The sequence below is a fragment of the Pseudorca crassidens genome, chromosome 17 (genome assembly GCF_039906515.1).
Source record: "Pseudorca crassidens isolate mPseCra1 chromosome 17, mPseCra1.hap1, whole genome shotgun sequence".
NCBI lineage: Eukaryota > Metazoa > Chordata > Mammalia > Artiodactyla > Delphinidae > Pseudorca > Pseudorca crassidens.
In genome coordinates, this window is record NC_090312.1 from 81610452 (window position 1) to 81631611 (window position 21160).

The 21160-nt window shown below is 46.2% G+C and overlaps 1 protein-coding gene across 1 annotated transcript in view; it reads right to left on the reverse strand.

Moving 5' to 3' along the window:
* Positions 1-21160, reverse strand: part of LOC137210107 (uncharacterized) — a 73387-nt gene that overhangs the window by 20131 nt on the left and 32096 nt on the right. The window contains exons 3-4 of the mRNA XM_067711711.1: positions 10990-11048; positions 10627-10671 (exon numbers count right to left, since the gene is read on the reverse strand). Of these exons, the coding sequence (XP_067567812.1) occupies positions 10627-10671; positions 10990-11048 (104 nt within the window). The remainder of the gene's footprint in view (positions 1-10626; positions 10672-10989; positions 11049-21160) is intronic.

Consider the following 21160-nt stretch of genomic DNA (forward strand, 5'->3'; position numbering starts at 1 on the left):
TAAAAGTTCTACTGTCCTGAGAAACAGTTGATTTTTATCAGAGTTAAAAATATGTTCATAATTTTTGTATTGCTTATAATATGTGTCACAGTTACAAGTTTTTTTCTGTAATTTGTGAAACTTTTTCACCAAAAAAATCAAAAGAACATGAGTTCAGATATTCTGTCTATACAAGTTTTTCTTTCTTTTTTCTTCCCTTGTAGCTGCTATCTATTCAACCAAGGAATCATACCCAAAAATACGGTCATCTGTTAACCCCTTTAGAAATCATTTCTATTAACTCAAAACTCCCAAAGGAAGAAACAGAATTTCATGTAATTGAAGTATTTCTTATGTTTACCAGGGTTTTGAAAGGCTTAAAAAATGCCATTGTTGATAATCTACCTCAGACGGTCCCATTTTATTCTCTTTTTGTTGGCTTTTGACCTTAAATTGGGGAAGACACTAAATCCTGCTACAGAAAAAAGAAAAAATTTCTCGGACACTTCGTCCTAGTAGGCTTATTTTTCTTTTGTGTCAACAATACTTTTAAAGAAGTCTAGATATACTCTATGATCTCTAAATAGCCCGTAGTAAGTTTGGATTTCTTGTCAATAAGGAAGTAAGGTTTAACGGGAACTTCCACTTTAACAATGAAAAGTATAGGCTCTGTCGTTTGACATTCCTATGCACCTAAGGGCAATAAGTATATATACAATTGAACTAGAAAATCCTGAACTTCAGGATACAAAGCTATGCCAACAATGGGAATTCCATAATACTTGCTAACCAGCTGGTTTACAGATATTAAGTGTCCATATTACGTACAAGCCTTGTGATGGACATTCAAGAGGCTCTAAGGGACCACGTGAGTCAAATCAGGAAATCGGACTCAACAGAGTTTATAGATCTCACCTAATACCAAGCTTCCTGGTGATTCACTAGCAAACCACAAGCTAAGCGTTCTTCCTTTGGAAAGATCATAGACCAGGGTTGGCAAATTATGGCTCACTGGCCAAATCCAACCTGCCGCCTGTTTTTGTGATTAAAGTGTCACTGGAACCAGCACCCTCGTTTGTTTATGGATTGTCCGTGGGAGCTCTTGTGCTACCTGACAGGGTTGAGTAGCTGCCACAGAGACCACACGGCTTGCAAAGCCTAAGATGCATATTAATCAGCTCTTTATCATAAAAGTTCGCTAACGCCTGCCCTAGATGACCAATACAACTCAAAAAGATCCTCTCCAGCCTGCAACAGAACATGTGCTGGTTCAGACTGAACATGTGGGATATAAACAAGGCAATGCAGAGCCATCACGCCCCATCGATTTCCCAGCTCACGTAACAGTTTCCAAGCATGCCCCAATCCACAAACACCAGGTTTATTTACAGCAGGCAGCCTGGACAAACCAGGCGTATCCTGCTGTGTCATGCTGCATGATTTAGAGAACTCCTCGCTGATAACTCCCAACCCACTTGCTCTTCTGCAATGTGACCACCCTACTGCTCTGTAAAGAGGTGGAGTCTATTTCCCTCCCCGTGAGTCTGGGCTGCCCTTGGCCAATACAACACAGCAAAAGTGACATTCTGGGACTTGCGAGTCTAAGTCAGCCTGGGTCTGTCAGAACACTCTCTCGTGGCCCCCGGAGGCACACAGCGAGGCTTCAGGCAGGTAGATAACTCCAGGTGAGCACCCGCGGCGGCAGAACCATCGGGCTGAAATCACAGGAGATTCACCTAGGCAAACCCACTTAGCTGAGCCACAATCTACTGAAAGATAACATAAATCACTGTTTCGAGCCACTAAGTTTTGGGGTGGTTTCTTGTGCAGGAAAAACTGGAGCAGCTGTTCAGACCAATTCACAGGCAGGAGCTCTCAATTATCTTCTTACTTACAGATACCGTTTGTGTTTTTTCCAGGAGGGCTGACTGTTAGCATGTAGGCAAGGAATTTGACTGAGGCACCCCTTTCATTTCCCAGGTAAAGGGGAAAAAACAAAACAGACTGCAGGCCTGCTGGTAACTTTTTCCTCTCCAAGTTTTCTTACTAATTGGAGGTTTATCTTCAGGAAGGCATGAGCGAGTTACTTGGGTGAACAAAGTCCCTGTAGCTGGTGGGGTTCAAAGCCCTTTCTTAGATCTGAGCACTTCATCTTCACCTTACTCTGTGCATTGTGTTACAGGGGTGCATGGACTTGACTTGGTGGCTCAGAAAATTGTCCCTGTGGTTGAATACAGACACTTCTGTGTCTAGAAGCGGTTTCAGTTACTTGGCAACTCTCCACTGAATGAATACTCAAAGAAACATAGGGAGGATGCCTGGAAATTACTTGCTTGTTCACATACTGAGGGAAAGTCTTCAAGCTGCCTGCGGTTACACAAAGCACAGTAAACACTGTGGGACTGGCACACTTTGCTTGATGACACACACACAGCAGCGCATGCCCCTGACACGTACCCAAGCATCACAGGGAGATGCAGCGAAGGTAACAAAACCCAGTGCGCCTGTGCAGATGCACCTCCGCGGGCCTGGTTACGGGAAGGGAAGGTGGAGCCAGCCTATGAAGACAGGTACCACGCCGCCGCAGAGACGCTTGCGAAGCGCCTGCCAGGTGGAGGGGAGCCTCGGCGCAGGGGAGATGGAAGAGAAAGAGAACTGCAGGCCCTGAAGTTAAACAGATCCGCCTCCACCCCGAAGCCCCCAGGGGAGGGTCCCCCAGACGCCACGTGGTGAATCCAAGAATCCCTTCCACCCACCGTCCCTTGGCTCCTTGAGAGGGGCCTTTTCCCATCTTTACTTCCACGGCGGTATTTTAACCTTACTTACAGATCGGCAAGCCTGTGAAATGCTTAACTCAACTCTGCTGGTGATACTGACACCCGCCGAGCCACAGCACCCCCAAAAGCAGCCTCCGACCCCTGTGGCCCCCTCACAGGACAGCTTTGCTTTGCTCCACCCTCCAGCCATCCAGAGGGCCCCTTCCCACCTCCAGGCTCAGCCAGGATGTCCCTCACCTACCTCTTCTCCTCCCCCCCACCCCCCCACCCCCGTGAACTCCTTTGACCCCGGGCTCAGCTCAAGGTCACCCCCTCTAAGGAGCGTTTCCAGACGCCCTTCCCACTCACGAGAATGAAGCCTGTCCCTGCTCTCCTGGACCCGGGCACACTTCAGCCCTTAGACAAGTAAATTAACGCCACCTCTCCATGCCTCCCACCCCCTGCAGGGCACGTTTCTATCTGAAATGTCCCTGTATCCCCAACGCCTAGCACAACACCAGCACACGGTAGCCTCTCAGACAAAGAATGAGTGGAAGATGCATACAACATTTGGGATCTGTTAAGAAGTATTTTGAAAAGTAAAGACCTCATGGGTGAGGAAGGGCATTCAAGGTATTATTAGGAATGTTTCAGCACAATATAAAAATATTTCTCAATTAACAAAGAACAAGTCTTTCTGATGATATGTCATTAGTGTTATTTTTTGTACAAAGGACAAGGACATTGTTATTTCCCTCATAATTGGTCTTGTTATTAGCACAAAGATAAGAGAAACAATATTGACCTCGTATGACCCAAATTTTGAAGGGTGAGTAAATACATTTCAATAAGATTGGCAAAGACATTGTAAATAAGACAAATTATTACTCTATTCTAATTTTGATAATTTTATCTCCAAACAATTCTATGTATATAAACTCACAAGTCCTTCAAAATACAACTTCATAAGAGGATCATGAGATTTTTTTGAAATTTTTAAGTACTTTACAAATATTTTTATTCTTCCAAGAGACAAATATTATTAATCCTATTATACACGTAAAGCAATAGAGAAATTACATGCTGACTACCACACGAGTTGGGAAACATTTGATTCTGAATTAGAAACAGTTATGCTTCCTAGAATAAAATGCTTTCAAACAATGCTTAATATTCTCCACTTTAAGTCCGGAAAACAACCATAGAACCCTATCAGCAATGAATCTATTATATATTTCATATTGATGTTGGATTGGGGGAATCTCTTGTCATCTCTCAGGTTCTGTTCAGTGTGTATTGCTGTGTGAAGGACACCCCAGTTCTAAGTGGGGAAGCAGTGCCAGAGACCGTGGACGGCGGTGCAGCCTGCTCCCCTCTCCAGCCCAGACGCTGGTCCAGCGGGGCTGCTGTCAGATGCTCAAGACCCATGACACATCTCATCACCAGGGAAAGGAGATTAAAAATGAGCATCTACTGCGCACATGCGACGCACCAGGGTCTGTGTAAGCGCTTTACAGATATAATTTTACCTAATCTTCACAGCAGCCTGATCGTTTCTATTGTTGTCTTCGTTTTAAAAGAAGGAACTGAGACACGGGGAAATACAGTGATTTACCCAAGCCATGCAGGGAGTAAGTGGTACCATCAAGATTTAGAACCCACACTGTTAACCAAGATGCTCAGCAGCCTCTCTGCACGCTGGAACCCGTTACATGTCACCATTCAGGTAGAAAGACTGTTCTCTAGGGCAGTTTACCACGAATCCCCTGCCCCTCTGGGGGGTCCATTCAGCTCCACTTCAAACCTTGACTTGGCAGGGAAGACGGCATCACAGTTAAACGGCAAGTTCCTGTCAGGTGCCCAGGTTCCCTGTGACCAGCCTCAGCCTGGATTCCAGCTTCTCATCAGAGGCGTCCTAGCACAAAATCCCCCTCAGACTCGCACTCGCTGCTAATTCTCCCCGTGCCGCTCCACCTCTGCTCACCACCGCCTCACTCTGGCTGACCTAGAGGCCTCCCTGTGGGTATCTGCTAACAGTTCTCAAGTACTTTGTGTTCTGATCGCCGAGCAGTGTACTAGGTCCCAACCTACCTTCGGAAGCACATCGCTGTACGCCAGTCACTAGAACAGCAACCCATGACCTTCATTTTACGTAGAAGTCAAGTCTTGACTGAGGCATGCACGTCTCCGTGAGCTACCCTCTACCAGTTCTGCTGCTGTGGTCATCGACTGCCGTGCAGCAAACCACCCTAAGCGTGATGCCGTAAGACAGCAACAATTGCTACTCTTGCCAATGTGTCTGCAGTTTGGGGCAGGCTCGGCAGCGAAGGCTCTTCCCTGCTCCACACGGTGTCAGCTGGGGTGACTCCATTGAGGGCGGGGGGATCTGCTTCCAGGATGGCTCTTACATGACTGGAAGCTCCGCCAGGGCTCAGGGCAACAGCCTCTGTGTCTCCGCAAGCAGACCTCTCCATGTGGTCTAGGCCTCCCTGTAGCATGGGGGCTGGGTTCCAAACATCCCCAGAGAGAGAGGCAGGGCCAGGCAGAAGCGACATCGCCTCTCAGGACCTGCGGTGCACAGCAGAAATGTCACATAGCGTAACTTCTGCCCCACACGCTTAGCTGAGGGAGTCTTAAAAGTTTGCCCAGGTGACTCCACCTTCTGATGAGGAATTGGCAAGGTTCTGGAAGAGTGTATGGGACAGGAAATGCTATAACTGCAAACATTTGTAGCAGATGCAGTCTGCCCCCTTCCGACACCCCTCAGCCCCCTTTTCCAACAGAATCACGATTCTCTAGTTCAGTGGATCCCCACAGAGGGCTGATTTTGCTTCCAGGGGACATGTGGTGATGCCTGGAGACCTTTTTTATGGTCACAACTGGGGTTGAACGTTATTAGCATGGAGTGGGTAGAGGCCACGGATGCTGCTAAACATCCTATATTTGACAGTCTCTACAGCGAAGAATTATCCAGCCCCAAATGTCAGCAGTCTCAACGCTGAGAAACCTTGCCTCAGATTAAGTAAGAACCACTTGATTAATTTATTTCACCCCAAACCGTACTCTGCTATCTGTGAATTATCTCTAAACACAAACTGGTTGAAAGTAGGCTCTTTGTGGCAATGTGTCTGCATAGCTGTTGGATGTTCTGAAGATGCTGAGATCACAGTATTTCTGTGCTAATGTCAAATCCACTCCATTCAATTACTGTGTTGAATTACGGGTTTTTTGTCTCAGTCAGGGAAAGGCGTGGACCAATATTCTAGAATCAATGGCACACGAATGACTAGCCAAACACTGGCTATTTAATGGCAGGAGAAAATGAGGCGAAAGCCAAGCAGGGGCCTGGGAAGCCCTGTGTCCTCTTCCTGGCTGCTCACTTAGCTCTTCCTTAGACCCACGCCGAAGGTTCCGGGCACCGAACAGCAAGTCCCAGCAAACATCGGCCTCTGCTGCAGAGAGCGCGCTAGGCTCACCTTCCTCTTCGGGTTCCACACCTCTTCACACACGGCCCCTCCTGTCCATTAGTCCCTGGAGTCTGATGACCCGGTTGCAGGCTGTGTGTCAGGGCCGGTGAGGCAAAGCCCAGAGGCGGCTTCGCTGGCACGTGCGCTGCACACACCGCGGGCACTTCTCTGCGACGCTGGCCCCTAACCGCCCCCCACCCCGTTCCCAGGCACCCCCGCTGTGTCCTCCTCTCCAGGAAGCCAGACTGACACGGGCAGAAGGTTCTGACGCAGGAGTTCATTACTGTCCACACAGCCACTGAAAACTGTGCCGTAAGTGATGGAAGCAGGGGGCAATCCCAAGTCATCGACATTAAATTTGGGATGCAGGAGGATTTCATAGGATAGTTTATGTTCTTAATTATGTTTAGCTGAGGCTAATAATTAAATTTCAGTTTCTTCCCCAGAGCAGATGCCACGTGGGTTGTGAGGCCAGTGAGCATATATGGAAAATAGAATCACGAAGACAGGAAATATTTTAATCTGTTTACCACAGATAATCCACCAAGTTGCTAATAATCAGGCTACAAAGAGCTGGCATTGCCTGTAAACAAATGAGCAAGTGCTCCAAGAATGTTACAGTCCCTCCAGTCAGAAACGCTCGAGGGCGTGTAGGAAGCAGAGCCATTTCGAGCGCAGCAGTTTTGTGTAATGGTGAAGCACTGAGTTCTTCCTTTCACTAACTGCTTGACTTAAGACCAGTTTCTGATACTTCTGAGCCAGTTTCCTGGGATGAGATTTTTACCACCACCACCATCCCCTCACCCCCACCCCCCACCCTGCACTATAACACCATTAGATTCCAAATAAATGGCAAAAACAAACACACAAAAAAACTCAAAGCCCCAAACTTTTTAGTTCATTATTTCATTCCCAAGGAAGTTAAGAAAAAATCCCCAGTGCCAAATAACAATAACGATAAAAGGGGCCATCGGCAGAAACCAAGGGGTGAGCACAGTTGAAATCAAGACGGCTAGGGACTTCCCTGGTGGCGCAGTGGGTAAGACTCCACGCTCCCAGTGCAGGGGGCCCGGGTTCAATCCCTGGTCAGGGAACTAGATCCCACAGGCATGCCGCAACTAAGAGTTCGCATGCCACTGCTAAGGAGGCTGCCGGCCGCAACTAAGGAGCCCAACACGCCGCAACTAAGGAGCCAGCGCAACCAAATAAATAATAAAATAAATAAAATTTAAAAAAAGAAAGCCCGGCTGACCTGTTGTGGAGGTGCTGAGGCCCCGGGCTGGGCTCCCAAGCGGGTGGGAGCAGGCCGGCCTGGCAACTTTGGAAGTGAGCCCAAAGGGGCTGCAGCCTTGGTGAGAGGTGGGCCAGCAAATAAGTGTCAGCAAAGGGGGTTTAGCAGAAACACAATTTGTCTCCACAAAGGTTCCAGGTGGAAAAGAGATTAATAAGGATAATAACAATAACGATGATAATCTCCCCTGACAGTTAAAAACATACTTTCACTTGGGCCCGGAATGAGGTTGAAAGCTAAAAATCCAAAGATATGGCCTAATAAGTCAGAAAAATAACACAACAAAGTAAATCCAAAGATATAGATGATATATACACACACATAAACACACGCATTCTTGATGTCCGTGGGAAGTTAGAAGGCGCTCCTTTAAAGCAAGAACAGTACAGGCTATGGAGTCAAAACCATCTGGATTCAGATTCTAAATCTGCTATTTGCCACCTGTGTGACTTCAGGCAAGCTAAAAACAATCAAACAAACAAAAAGCTTCTCTGTCCTTTAGTTTCATCACCTGTAAAATGGAGCAGTGATACTATCTACCTCATGGGTTATTGTGAGGATTACATAAATGAGTATATCTAAAACACTCAGCACCGACACAGCAAATCCTATGTGTTCACTACTAATGCTCCCATTACTGCTTCTCCACATTGTACCAGGGACCTAGATAGCATCTTAGGACGAGAAAAGGGGCATGATCATTCACATGTGATACGGCTGTTTTTCCAGATCATTCAGAAGTATCTTGTGAAAATGTATTAGAATTAGAATTCATTCAAATGTACTTATTATTATAGGATTAATATAAACGTATTGGCTTAATAAGAGGGTTTAGTATAGTGGCTAGCTATAAGAGCGTTACACAGAAGGCACTGACAAGTTAGAAAATTCAATCCAGCAATGTACATTAAGAATATTATCTCATGACCAAGTCCAGTCTAACTCAGAAATGCAGTTTTACTAGGGCAATGATTTTACCTGTAGAATTATACTTATGTTTATAAGGTGTCAAGCTTTGGAAAATATGCCTTAGATAATTGTGGGAGTTCATTAAACATGGCACAGAGTTAGTGATGGTACCTAATTGTACCATCACCCCAAAATGAAATTAGCTCAGCTGATTCCTTCCTTTTCCTTTCCTTCTACCATTACACTGAAATAGCACATTTTATGCAGCAACATAAAAAGGGATGAATTGTGTAAATGTGCTTCATACACTTTCAAAATCTAAGACTCATGGTTGCTCCTCAGGACTGAACCACAAGGGAACCCCGCCTCATCAGGTTAGACTTCCTAACTTCTCAAGGTTCTTGCCACACCATCAATTAGCTTATTCACCTAACTATAAGACTATCAATGTATTTCTAGAATCATATTGAAACGGAGCAGGGACCCCACTTTTGGTAACAATATCGCAAGACATATTAAAGATCATATTCTTCAGAATTTAAAAATGAAATAAAATAAAAGAGGATCATTCACAGACAAATGATAGTGTCTCACGAACTAAGGTCTGTGATTAATCCACATTAGTACTGTAAAAACAAAGACAGACCTAGAGTCTGTCATACAGAGTGAAGTAAGTCAGAAAGAGAAAAACAAATACCGTATGCTAACACATATATACGGAATCTGAAAAAAAAAAAAAAGGTTCTGAAGAACCTAGGGGCAGGACAGGAATAAAGACGTAGATAGAGAGTGGACTTGGGGACACGGGGAGGGGGAAGGGTAAGCTGGGACGAAGTGAGAGAGTGGCATGGACATATATACACTACCAAACGTAAAATAGCTAGCTAGTGGGAAGCAGCCGCATAGCACAGGGAGATCAGCTCGGTGCTTTGTGACCGCCTGGAGGGGTGGGATAGGGAGGGTGGGAGGGAGAGGCAAGAGGGAGGAGATATCGGGATATATGTATACGTATAGCTGATTCACTTTGTTATAAAGCAGAAACTAACACACCATTGTAAAGCAATTACACTCCTATAAAGATGCTAAGAAAAGAAGACATTTTAGTGAGGCCATAAGAAAAAACTAAAACCACAGAAATAATAACTAGAAAAACCACCTTATAATAGTTTATTTTAACCAAGATTACACTGATAAACTATATCTACCAAACTCCTAGGTAAACACCTCTGCTGTATAACGTAACTTCACTATATTCGGTAACACTTACATTGATTACATGGCTAATACTATTAACAAAGGAATTTCAACACTTCCATCCTTAATTAGAATCTTCAGTTTAAAACTATTAGCCTCTATTATTCATATATGCCCTGCCAAGTTCTGGAATTAATGGATAATTTTCCACTTAGAATGTCGTTTCAAGCTCTATTACTTAAGGGCTTATTGTAAGACACAGACCTTTGGAGACCCCTTAAAGTTACTTACTAAGTGATTCCAGAACATTAATAAAATTCTGTCCATATTAACACATGCACAGCCTTTTCTCTATAAATAACTAAAAAACATAAAGTAAAATCTAAGCCGAAATGCAATTTCTACCATCAATAAATGCAAATGCTAATCATCAGCCTGGACAGGGTGCTTGCATCTCAGCAACCATCCTAGTCGGTACGGGACTTTATGAATATAATAACGTTAGCATTAAACCTAGCCTGGTTTCAAATTCCCACACACAGTACAAACATTGTTGAAAACATAGACGTTCGTTGACTTGACATGCATATTAGGAATCCGTACTTACCTCACTCAGATCAGCTTCAAAGTGTAAACATATTAATAACACAGTTGCAAGTTGATTTTAAGAGGATCTAATAGCAAAAGCTAATCTCAAAGGACTTAAAAATAAAACTGAGAAACCAATATGCAAAGTTAGTGGCTAACAAAAAGTATATTAATAGAAATTAATCCTTTGAAAAATAATTATTTCCCCTATACATTTAAGTTATTGAAGGGAAAAAGCTTTTGTGGCTAAAGTTACTTATGCTCGTTTCTTTATAAATCAAGCTATAATTTAATACCTGTTTCTAGATTCATTTTAAGTATATTTAATCAATAGTTTAAACTCAATACAAATATATTAAAATTTGTACAAGGCAAGTAATCTTAAAACAGAAATAAATTATTTCAGATAATTAAAAAGACAAAGGGTGGCAATAACACTTACCATTTGCTTCCTCTTGTATTTTAGCTTGATGATTTATTTGCATTTCTGAAAAAATAAAAGCAAAGTGCAGTTAATGATAGATCTGTCTGATGACATTATAAGTGGGAGAAAAAAAAAGTGTGACTTTAACTCTTAAATGGGAGCAAATCCTTGGGTTGCTTTTTAACTTACAGGAGGGCATTTGCATTGCCAAGACACACTTTACACATGCTTCTATTTTCACCATGAGGAATAGCTGGAAATCTGATGTGAAGGGTAAGCTACCTAAGGGGACATCCTGGGGGCACCTGGGTATGTCCTGGCTGTCAGTTGTACCAAAATCATGTTGTACTTTCTTCTATTCAAGCTGTCATTAATCCTCACCTTGTAGATAAAGTTCGATTTCTGAATGAATTATGCCCTGAGACATAAAGGGAAGCCGTCTGAGGAAAAGAAAAAAAAAGAGAGAGAGAAGAAAACAGGAGAGAAAATCAATTTTTGTTTTTCTCTATTTTTACAATAAGTTTGATTCTGCATTAATTTTGAAAGTTAAAAGGTAATTATAGGAGTATCTTTTTAGAAAGTCAAACACAATCCAATCTACTGTGTACTCATCACTGTGGGAAAATGATACCGTAACTGTGGCTTGAAGAATGAAACGTCTGAACTGCTAGACCTGCGGACCGACCATCTGCCTCTCAGTCCTCACGCACTAACACTGATAAATGCAGCCGGGCCCCCAGCGGGTCGCTGTTCATGACGGGGCTGTGACGAGACCAAGGGCGGGCCTGAGACTCTGAGCCTGACCCCGGGCTCGGGCGGAGAGTGGCCACCCCTTGGTCTCAAGGAATCTGGCACAGAAAGGTAGGTGACACCATTTTAGTACATCCTGAGTGGCGACTCTATCTTGCTCTCACATAGCTTCCTTTAGTAGCTTTTCCTTGGCATCTCCAAAAAGAATCACATTACCTTAAAATTCAGGGCAAATATTCCCACTTTGGGAAATGTGCTTTCGGGGAGTAACAGCACATCCTGGCAGCTTCCCTCTAAACAAACCAACTTCCACGTTAGAAGCAACTTGTGCAGAAGAAGGCTGAGCTCAGAAAACCCAGCTTCAGTACTTCCTGGCCTTGTAATGTTACCCTCTGGAAGCTCAGTCTCCTTGACTAGATTACCTGCCTCAGAGCTGTGATGAAGCTGAAAGGCACAGCCTTGTGGAAACACTGCCTGTCCTACTAAGTGGTACCTGAATGTTACCATTATCCCACGGTAACCACAGTTACAGTTATCCCACACGCCTTCCATCCATCCACCCAGGCAACAGACGTTCAGGAAGAGCCTTGTGTGTGCCAGGCCCTCTGCTAAGTGCTGAAGATGCAAGAACAAGAGACAAGCTCAGTATAAGAGGAGAGATGAACGTGCAAAGGTGTGGCTGTGCAGATCGTCGTACGTGATGTAAGAAATGCTTCCAGGTGTTATAGGAGCAGGAAAGGGGACTGGCCACCTCCGAATGCCCAGAGTGGGGAAGAACAGGCACATTTCAACGAAGAGGTGCCGATGCAGCTGGAATCTGGACGGTGAACAGGTGCTTGACAGGAAGCCAGAGGTCAGGAGGGCACGGCAGGGAGGGAGAGCACAGGTGAAGGCACGGAGAGCAGATGCTGCAGGGCCGAAGCACAGGAGGTTGCTGGCAAGACAAGGTGGGGGTGCAGTGGGGCAGTCGGGGGGCCACAGGGGTCACTGGAGGGGGGCGAGAACGCCAAGGAGTTCAGAGGCCGAGCTGTGGCACTAATTCAACCACACCGGCCTGGAAATCACTGGAGGATGCTAACAGGTGGGGTTGACAGGAGACCTGTGAGCTCACACATTCCACTCAGCTGTCAGGACCGCTCTTCCCTGCACCCTTCAAAGGCAAAGAGAGACCTCATTTCCTCTGACCGCTCAGCTCACAGTGTCCTTTCTCTCCCCCCTCTAGAATCTAATAACATAGCATTATTTTATGCATTGACTTAGCCCCTAATTATGCCATCTTGCTTTGTTTGGGTTTATGCACCCATCTTTGCAGCTAGACGACTGGCAGCATAGCTTCCTTCACAGGCCAGGACAAAGGAGGTCACCTTTTTGTGTGTAAGAACATAGGCTCGGGAATGGTGTGGAGTCAGACTGCCCGGCCCATGTTCTCAACCTCTCTAAGCCTCAAGTTTCCTCATTTGTAAAGTACAGGTAATAATCATACCTACAGCATAAGGATGCAGGATTAAACATACATATTTAAATTTCTCATCTGACACCTGCTATCTGACATGTGATAAATGGTCAAGAAATATCATTACTATTGTATTCTCTCATTGCCAAACACAGTACCTTGTACATAGTTGGTGTCACAGCAAATGTAATTCAGGCGACAGTCATCCCCCATCCCCCATCCCCTTTTTAGATGTTCCAGAAAGAAGTAAGCCTTGGAGAGCAAGGTTTGTACCAGAGGACCTGCCTTCCATCCTAGCCGACTGGAGATTAGTTAATCAGATGTTCTCTCTTAATATTTTGACCTAAAAGATACAGCAACTGTGATCCGAGAATGCTGCCCAAGGAGGCTTCACGGTACTGGTACTGGTAAGGCCAGCTGGTACTCCGGAACCCGAGCCTGCTGCAAGCCAAAGAGATGGGTGAGAACCTTCCAGAAGAAGCTGATCTCCAGAGAGAAGAATGGAGATTTTCAACGAAGAGACACTTTGAAAATTCAGAGAGTGACGGGCTGACTGGTGACTGTCTAGTTTACAAAGTTGAGCTTTATTTCTTTTAATTTATTTAGTTATTTTTGGCTGTGTTGGGTCTTCGTTGCTGTGCATGGGCTTTCTCTAGTTGAGGCGAGCGGGGGCTACTCTTCACTGAGGTGCACGGGCTTCTCATTGCAGTGGCTTCTCTTGTTGCAGAGCACGGGCTCTAGAGCGCAGGCTCAGTAGTTGTGGTGCGCGGGCTTAGCTGCTCCACAGCATATGGGATCTTCCTGGGCGAGGGATTCAACCTGTGTCCCCTGCATTGGCAGGCAGGTTCTTAACCACTGTGCCACCAGGGAAACCCTGAGCTTTATTTCTTAAAGCTGGATTCCATGACAGTCACGTTCAAAATGCCATTTCTAAAATTAGCTTTCATGAATTTCTCATCCTTGCAACCAAACCAGGGTTTATTGACTTACCAATTAACATTTAAAAAATCATACTCTAGTCTTGTCTTTTGTTCAGTCTACCTATGGAATGTCTCTTCTCTGATTTCTCTTCTTTCAGAAACTACTGGACTAAAGCAATGCTCTGGCCCTGAAAGCCACAGAGACCTCTGAGCACTAGATATCTACTAAAAATAACTCCCTCTAGATGGCTCCAGGATTAGATTCTTATACACTTGAAATCATCAAAACTGTTAACTCTTAATTCCCTTCAGTGGCCATCATTTCTATGGGATTTTTTAAAAAATTAGTTTTACATTGCCATCAGATGTTTCCTCATGGACCATTTCTAATAGAACAGGATAGATTTTAGCTACTTTCGATGAGAGTCATTTGTAGGGCACGCGTAGTTTCTTCTGCATGTGCCTCTATCTACCTGCCTATGCACGTGTCTGCGCCCATCCTTCAATTTCTACCCCATCATGTGCTGCAAAAGAAGCTGAGTGACCTAGCCAAGGCCAGTGGTCGAGGGCTGTGAACCACATTTTACATCGGGATGTGAACATCCCCCCAAAGCCAGTGAACAGGTGGGAGTATGAGAGCAGTGAGCCTGGAGGGAGGCGTGGTGATATTAAAGGAATGGAATCAAAACGCCAACAGCAGGAGCTCGCGTGCCCGAGAACGCCGTACACATTATGCAGCCACAGCAAAAGCTCACCTCAATACCCCCAGGTCACCAGGGAGTTCCCTTTCACTGGGACAGCTGGGAAACACAAATACAGAAACGAACAAAACTTCTCTAGTCTTTCATGATTAAAGTAGACAGCCATGGAATGTGTTTGTGTGATGTGGCCCTAAGACACGTGGGTTGTTTTCGGTGGAGAGGGAGTATAAGAAGGTGGTAGGGATTAGATTTTGTCTGAGATACGTTTCAGATATGGCAACCACTCACTCACCCTGCAAACAGCAGGAGAAACCTAAATGCTTGTAAGAAGGCTCTGTGTCTCCACCCCCATCCCAAAAATGAGCAAGACGCAGCCCTGCACCTCATTCTGTCAGCTTCCACCACCACCACTTGTCACTTTTGTACCAAGGAATGGCTCAAACTGACAAAGAAGAGCACAGAAGCCTGCAGCAGCACAAATAACATGCCCAGAATAGCAAGAAATGATTAAAGTGGCCTCTGTCAGGAGAAAAAATCAGTGAAGTAACATGACTGCTCGCTGTCTCATGATAATTTTTATTATTCTCTCTTCCCTATAAACATAGTATTTTATATTTCTGTACTTTATCAAAATTTCAACATCCTTTCTTATCTATGTAATTTATCATTTCCCCCTCTTTCCCAGAAAGGGAAAATAAAACCATTTGTACATGGGCTGAACTATTTTGAAAGTAAGCAAATATATAAACTTCAGTTTTTCCAGACTGAGATATCTTGAAGTAGCTCTAACAACGTGTGTTTTGCCTAAATATCTCCACCAGTGGCACAACAGACTTCTTAACTCCTGTGCTAATTCCAAGAGTCACTCTTTGGTGCTGTATTAATACTTACAAATGAATATTCAGTGATAATTTTGTCTACACTTCTTAGTGAGATTAAGACGTATTTAAACCTTTTAGATTCCATGTTCTAATTTCCAATCCCTTCTTTCATGTGATTTACCTTAGGGTTTAAGGTGTCTTCAAGAACACACGCCCTTCGGTTCCGTTGAACATGCAACTTTAACCTCTTCTATTCCAGGGAACGTGGTGGGGCTGTAAGTAAAAACGGGGAGCAACGGACCTGATCTTGAGGAAAGTCTTCCGCGAGTTGGAAGAGGCAGGCTAGACAGAAACACAGAAACAGGAATAGGAAGCACCGGGTTAGGGTTATGTGCTTTGGGAAAAGCTTACCGGGAAGCGGCACTTGGCCCAACCCGAGGCTGCAGGGAAGGCTCCAGGCAGAAGGGACATCCCTTTTGGTAATTCACAGTAAATTCACCGTAAGGGCGCGCTAGGCTCCGGGCACCGGGGCCGAGCAGCAGCGGGGCGAGCGCAGGTTGGGAGAAGGGCACTGGGACTGCCCGGGAGCACAGAGGAACCGAGTCTGCGGCCTCTTGGCCTGGCAGCGACCCCAGGGTGTGGCCGAGGCCGCCTCCAGGACAGAGAGGGATCCCGAGGGGGCCGGGAGGAGGCCGTCCTACCCGCCTCTGCTCGAACGCTTGCCTCGCCGGCCTGCGGGGAGGTGAGTCCTCTTATATGGCTAATGGCGCAACAGACCCTCTTTCCAACATTAGTAAGAAGGCACTGAGGGGGCGTGGCCTGGAGCGGGGGGGGGGGGGTGGCATTCACCTTCGGAAAGCATCCAAGACTTGCTGGTGGTCTATGCCGTCCATAGAGGACACCTTCTTAAGTCTTCTTTCCTTCCATTTTTACAAAAAGGAAATGATCTCAACCTTCCTCAAGGAAAAAAAAAAAAAAAGCCTCCTGACTAGCAGTGCTTTACAAGTGTTGGCTGCAACCTCAGCCCTGGGGACAACTGTGCAGCTGCCCGTCCTCCCTCCTTAGGGCAAAACGCCTTGGGGTCACCCCACGTATCTGACCATGAATCTGACCATGATTTGGTTTTGTGAAGACAAAGCTGGTCGTTCTGCTGTGCCCTGACAAGTCCAGCCAGGCAGCTGTTTTAGGTATCATTTATCTGTATTTAACTTTTCAGTTCCTTCATCCATAAGTCTCCTCCCATTTAGAGCTGCCCACAGTAGGCCCTTTATTTCAGATAACCTGCTCGCACCCACTCACGTCAATGCCACTTCCCAGACCAGTCGGGAGGAATGGAAGGAGACGCTGGGAAGCTGCCTCGTCCTGAAGCTGAAGAACTTTGCTACTGTGTGTGAATCTAGACTCTTCTAGGTCAAGTGGGTTAATGAATATATTCATAAATGAGACTGTTGCTATTTAAAGGTAGATACCAACTTCTTTTAAATGATTTCATTAAAGGTCTACACACACACACACACATACATACACAGGCACGAGTACACAATACCACAAGTTTGATGACAAACAGAAAAGTCTAGAGATACCTAATTCAATGCTAATGAACTTGCAGTGGGTAATACACTGGGGGGTCCACTCAAACAGTGCCCCCCCAGATTCACGTGCGCTCAGAACGCGGCCACATGTGGAAACGGCTCTTTGTAGATGTAACTGATTCAGATGCAGGGTCAGCCCCCAGCTCTGGGTCCTCCTCAGAATAGGAGGAGAGGCTGCGGCGACAGAGGCAGAGGCTGGAGCGAGGCAGCTGCAAGCCCAGGAGCACCAAGGACTGTGGGCCACACCCAACCAGCAGCGGCGCTAGAAGGGAGCACCCCAGAGACTTCAGGGCCCGGCCTACCTGGATTTCAGCCTCCTGGCCTCCAGAACTGTCAGAGGACACAGTTCTGCTTTAAGCCGCCAAGTGTATAGTGTTTTGTCACAGCATTCATAGGCGACTAATACGAAGAGTAAATAAGATTTACTTCAGTTCATAGTCAGTTGAATGTCCGCCCCATGCAAATGCAAATTTTGCTTGCTCCAAACCTCAAACAGCTAAATCTTATGTGTAAATGGTAGAAATTCACTGCCGTATACTCTATTTTTGCAGAAAAGGCAGAAAAATAAAATCTTCAGGTACAGAAATAAAGCCATAGGACGTGGGTGTTCAGTTGAAGAGGAGATGCGAATCCTCGCAGGAGGCGTCTGCGGTGCACAAGAGTCCTCGCCCGGTCGCCGGGCCTTGTATTTCAGCCAAGCCTCTTCCCCCCTTCAGTTAGGAAAAGGAACGAAACGTTGGTGGGCTTTCTCTCTGCCTCAGTTCAGCTGTGCTGTACATTCTTGTCCGTGCGGAAGCTTCCGGGAGCACGACTGAGATTGCCTTTCCCTTCCCCCCGCTGATGTGCGCCTCTGCTGCCAGCGCCCCAGATCTCATTCCCACAACGAGCGCACCCCGCAGCCCAGCTTGGCCCCTCTGCCCCCCACCGCCCAAGGTGTGACAGGAGGCAGGTGGTCCAGGTCCCCCCCCAGCGCCCGTCTCCTCAGCTGTCGGCGCAGCCTTCTAGGCTGGCACCTGCCTCCGGGGTAGCTGTCCTGGACCTTTCACGCGCAGAGAGAAGGCTCTGGGGGCACAGAGGCAACCGCGAGCGGGTCCGGGCAGTCCGCTGCTGTTGTAGAAGGGGTCGGCTCAGCCTGAGAGCTATCCCTGGTGCCGCTGCTCTTCTGCTTCTCTAAGCAAGTGGGACCTGCCTTGTCTCCGCGTCTGCAGGTGGGAGGGAAGGGGGGCTGCAGCTCACTCTCTTCATCAGGTGCTGTGTGAGTGGGCACCGGCTGCCGTTTCTTCGGGACCTACCGCGACGGGCAGAACATCAGAGCAGCATTTGTTACGCCAGGACAGTGTGTACCTGTTATATGACATTTGGTCACTTAACGTATTTTATAATTAAAATTGTTTCAGCTACAACCCATTGAAACTAAGTTAAGCTAGTACTTCGGTGTCTTCCTTCTAGTCGAGGCCATGCTGGCACAGTACAGACACGCGCTGAGGGGATGCAGGAGGTGATGGGAGCGGGAGGGGCTGGCGGTGGTGCAGGCACGGCAGTGTGATGAACGGATCCAAACTATCTCCGGGAGATTTCACGTTGGAAAGAAATCAGCTGTAACGTGGATGGACCTAGGGATTATCACGCGAAGTGAAGTAAACCAAAGAAAGACAAATAGCACATGATATTGCTCACGTGTGGAATCTAAAAAAGTGATACAGATGAACTTACACACAAAAGAGAAACAGACTCACAGACATAGAAAACAAACTCATAGTTACCAAAGGGGAGGGGGGGAGGAGGGATAAATTAGGAGTCTGGAATTAAATTATACACACTGCTATATATAAAATAGATAACCAATAAGGACCTACTGTATAGCACAGGGAACTCTACTCAATAAATTGTAATAACCTATAATGGAAGAGAATGTTAAAAAAGAATATATATATTTATATATATGTATAACTGAATCACTTTCTGTAAGCCTGAAACTAACACAACATTGTAAATCAACTGTATTTCAATAAAAAATAAAAACAAACATAAAACTAAATAAATCAGCTGAGTTAATGTGATAACGTTTGTCAGAACCTAGGAACCTGAAAAGAAAACCCTAGATGAATCACTCCCTAGCTCCTCTGCCGTGGGGAATAAATGCAGCTGCCCCCAGCCCCCAGGAGGCCCGGTGCTGGGGTGGGAGTGGGCGGGGCTGTGATGCTGAAGCCTCTTCCGCGCACTTGCCACTCAGCAGCCGGGGGCGTCTGCGCTGAGCTCTGAGTAAGCACGGGAGGAGAGAGACACTGTTGCTAATCGGGCCAATTCGCTCATGCGAGCGGGCGGACTCCGAGTGGGAACTAAAGGGTGGGCGGGGTCAGGACACTCAGAGCAGAGCAAGGAAGGGCGACCTGGGCGAAGAATAGCGCGCTCCGCGGGACGGAAGCAAAGAGGTGAAGTCAGGTGGTCTGACTTCACTGAGATCCTGCAAGAGGACAATTACAGCAACAGACTGGAGGGGAAAGCAATGGAGTCAGTTGGTATAAAGCCTTGAATGGAAAGATCATGAGGTTTGGTTTTGGTTTTGGTAGGCAATGGGGATTAATACAGATTTTTGAACAGGAGGATGATGTAATTAAAACACTGCGTTAGGAACAGGATCTCCCCCCCACGCTTTTTCTTGAAAAAATTTAGGGCAAAACTATATAATATAATGCTAGAGAATGAAAGTCATAATAGAGCAAAGGAAGAATGAAAGAGGAAAAGACAAGCTTGAGTCCGAATGAAGATCAGTACGATAAGCACAGTCGGCGTGGAGGCCGTGAGCGGGGTCGAGGGGCGCAGGAAGAGCCAGGACGATCAGAGGATGGCTCCGACCCAGGCTGAGACACAAGGACGCTGATTAGGGTGGAGGAAGTGGCAACGGAGGAAGCGGGATGAATTCAGCGGGAACTCTGAGAAAGCGACCGACTGCAATTAACGCCGGCCAGGCGAGGAACAGGCGGGCGAGCCTGCCGTGGTTCTCACTGCGCCATTCGCTGCTCCATTCACTGCAGCCCCGCCAATCACCTCTGCGTTTGTAGTTCTTGGTGGTATATGGTGAGTATTTTTAGTTGAACTGACTCATTGTTTTTTACCCGCTTTTTGCTTAGTAATTAAAGTTGTAGTGGCTTTGGCATCTCCAAATCTGCCCCCTTGAATTTTCCAGTGCCCCGTCTGTGCCTCATTTCCTGGTTGATTATCTATTTGGAAAGATAATCTGTCTTTATCTGGAAAGATAAGGCTGTCCCCAACACTGAGGGTCCACAATCTCAGAACAGAGCTCCAGGATTCTCACTCCATGTCCACAGTAGATTGGGTTTTCATGGAGAAACCTGTCCTGTCTTGGGTCTGGGTCCCCTCCTGGCCCTGGCCAGCTGAAGTTGGGTTTTCTTGAGAAAGGAAGGGATCTAGAGAGCAAAGCTTAACCTCAAGGCTGTAGGGTCAGATCAGAAATGGAGGGAGGTGCTTGCGGTCTGTTCCTTATGAGGCCTGCGGGAAAGCCCGAGTTATCTAGGTTTCCATCTTTGTCTTTCTCATGTTCTGAGAGTTCCCTCTAAAAGTCTCCTTGCTTAATTCGATATGAAATTGTTAGAACGCTACCATTTTAGTAACGTAAAGGGACCAAGATTTAAACAAATATTCTCACGTTGTAGGCAGTAATTTCCAGTGTGAAACTTTTGGTCCTTTTGTGACTTAGAGCGAGTCGAAATAATAAGAAATTACAAGATAAGATTTCCTTACGATGCTTAGCAATAGATTATTTACTGAAACACTCGATGAGTGATGCGTGATGTGGAATACTGAGGAAACGACACAAATCCATGCACCTAAACACACAAATGCACTCACACACACTGCAGTTCCATCTTCTGAGGCGGCACGGGGACAGCACTACGTTTCACAGGAGAAGGTGGACGCGGACGCAGCCCTGGCTCCCTGGCCACCACCAACTTGCAGCACCAGCCCTGAGACTTGTCACTGGCCTCACAGCGCCACAGCGCCTTCTGCAGTTTTCCAGGCGACACTGCTTCCACTTGAAATGTATCCACCCAGTGCAGGAGGCAGAGAAAACCCCACAGAGATAGCGTGAGTCCAGCACAAGACGAATGGGGGCAATAATAACAGCCCGAGGGGTGCCGAGAGCAGCACAATACTTCGGCAGAGATGCTACTACAGCTAGCATCCAACGGGGTAGTAAGGGAAGAAAAATAAGCAAACTACTTTTTTATCTATTAAAGATGTATTTCTAGCTATGCTTTTTTCTCTCCTGGAGTTTTATCTCCTCCACTGTGGT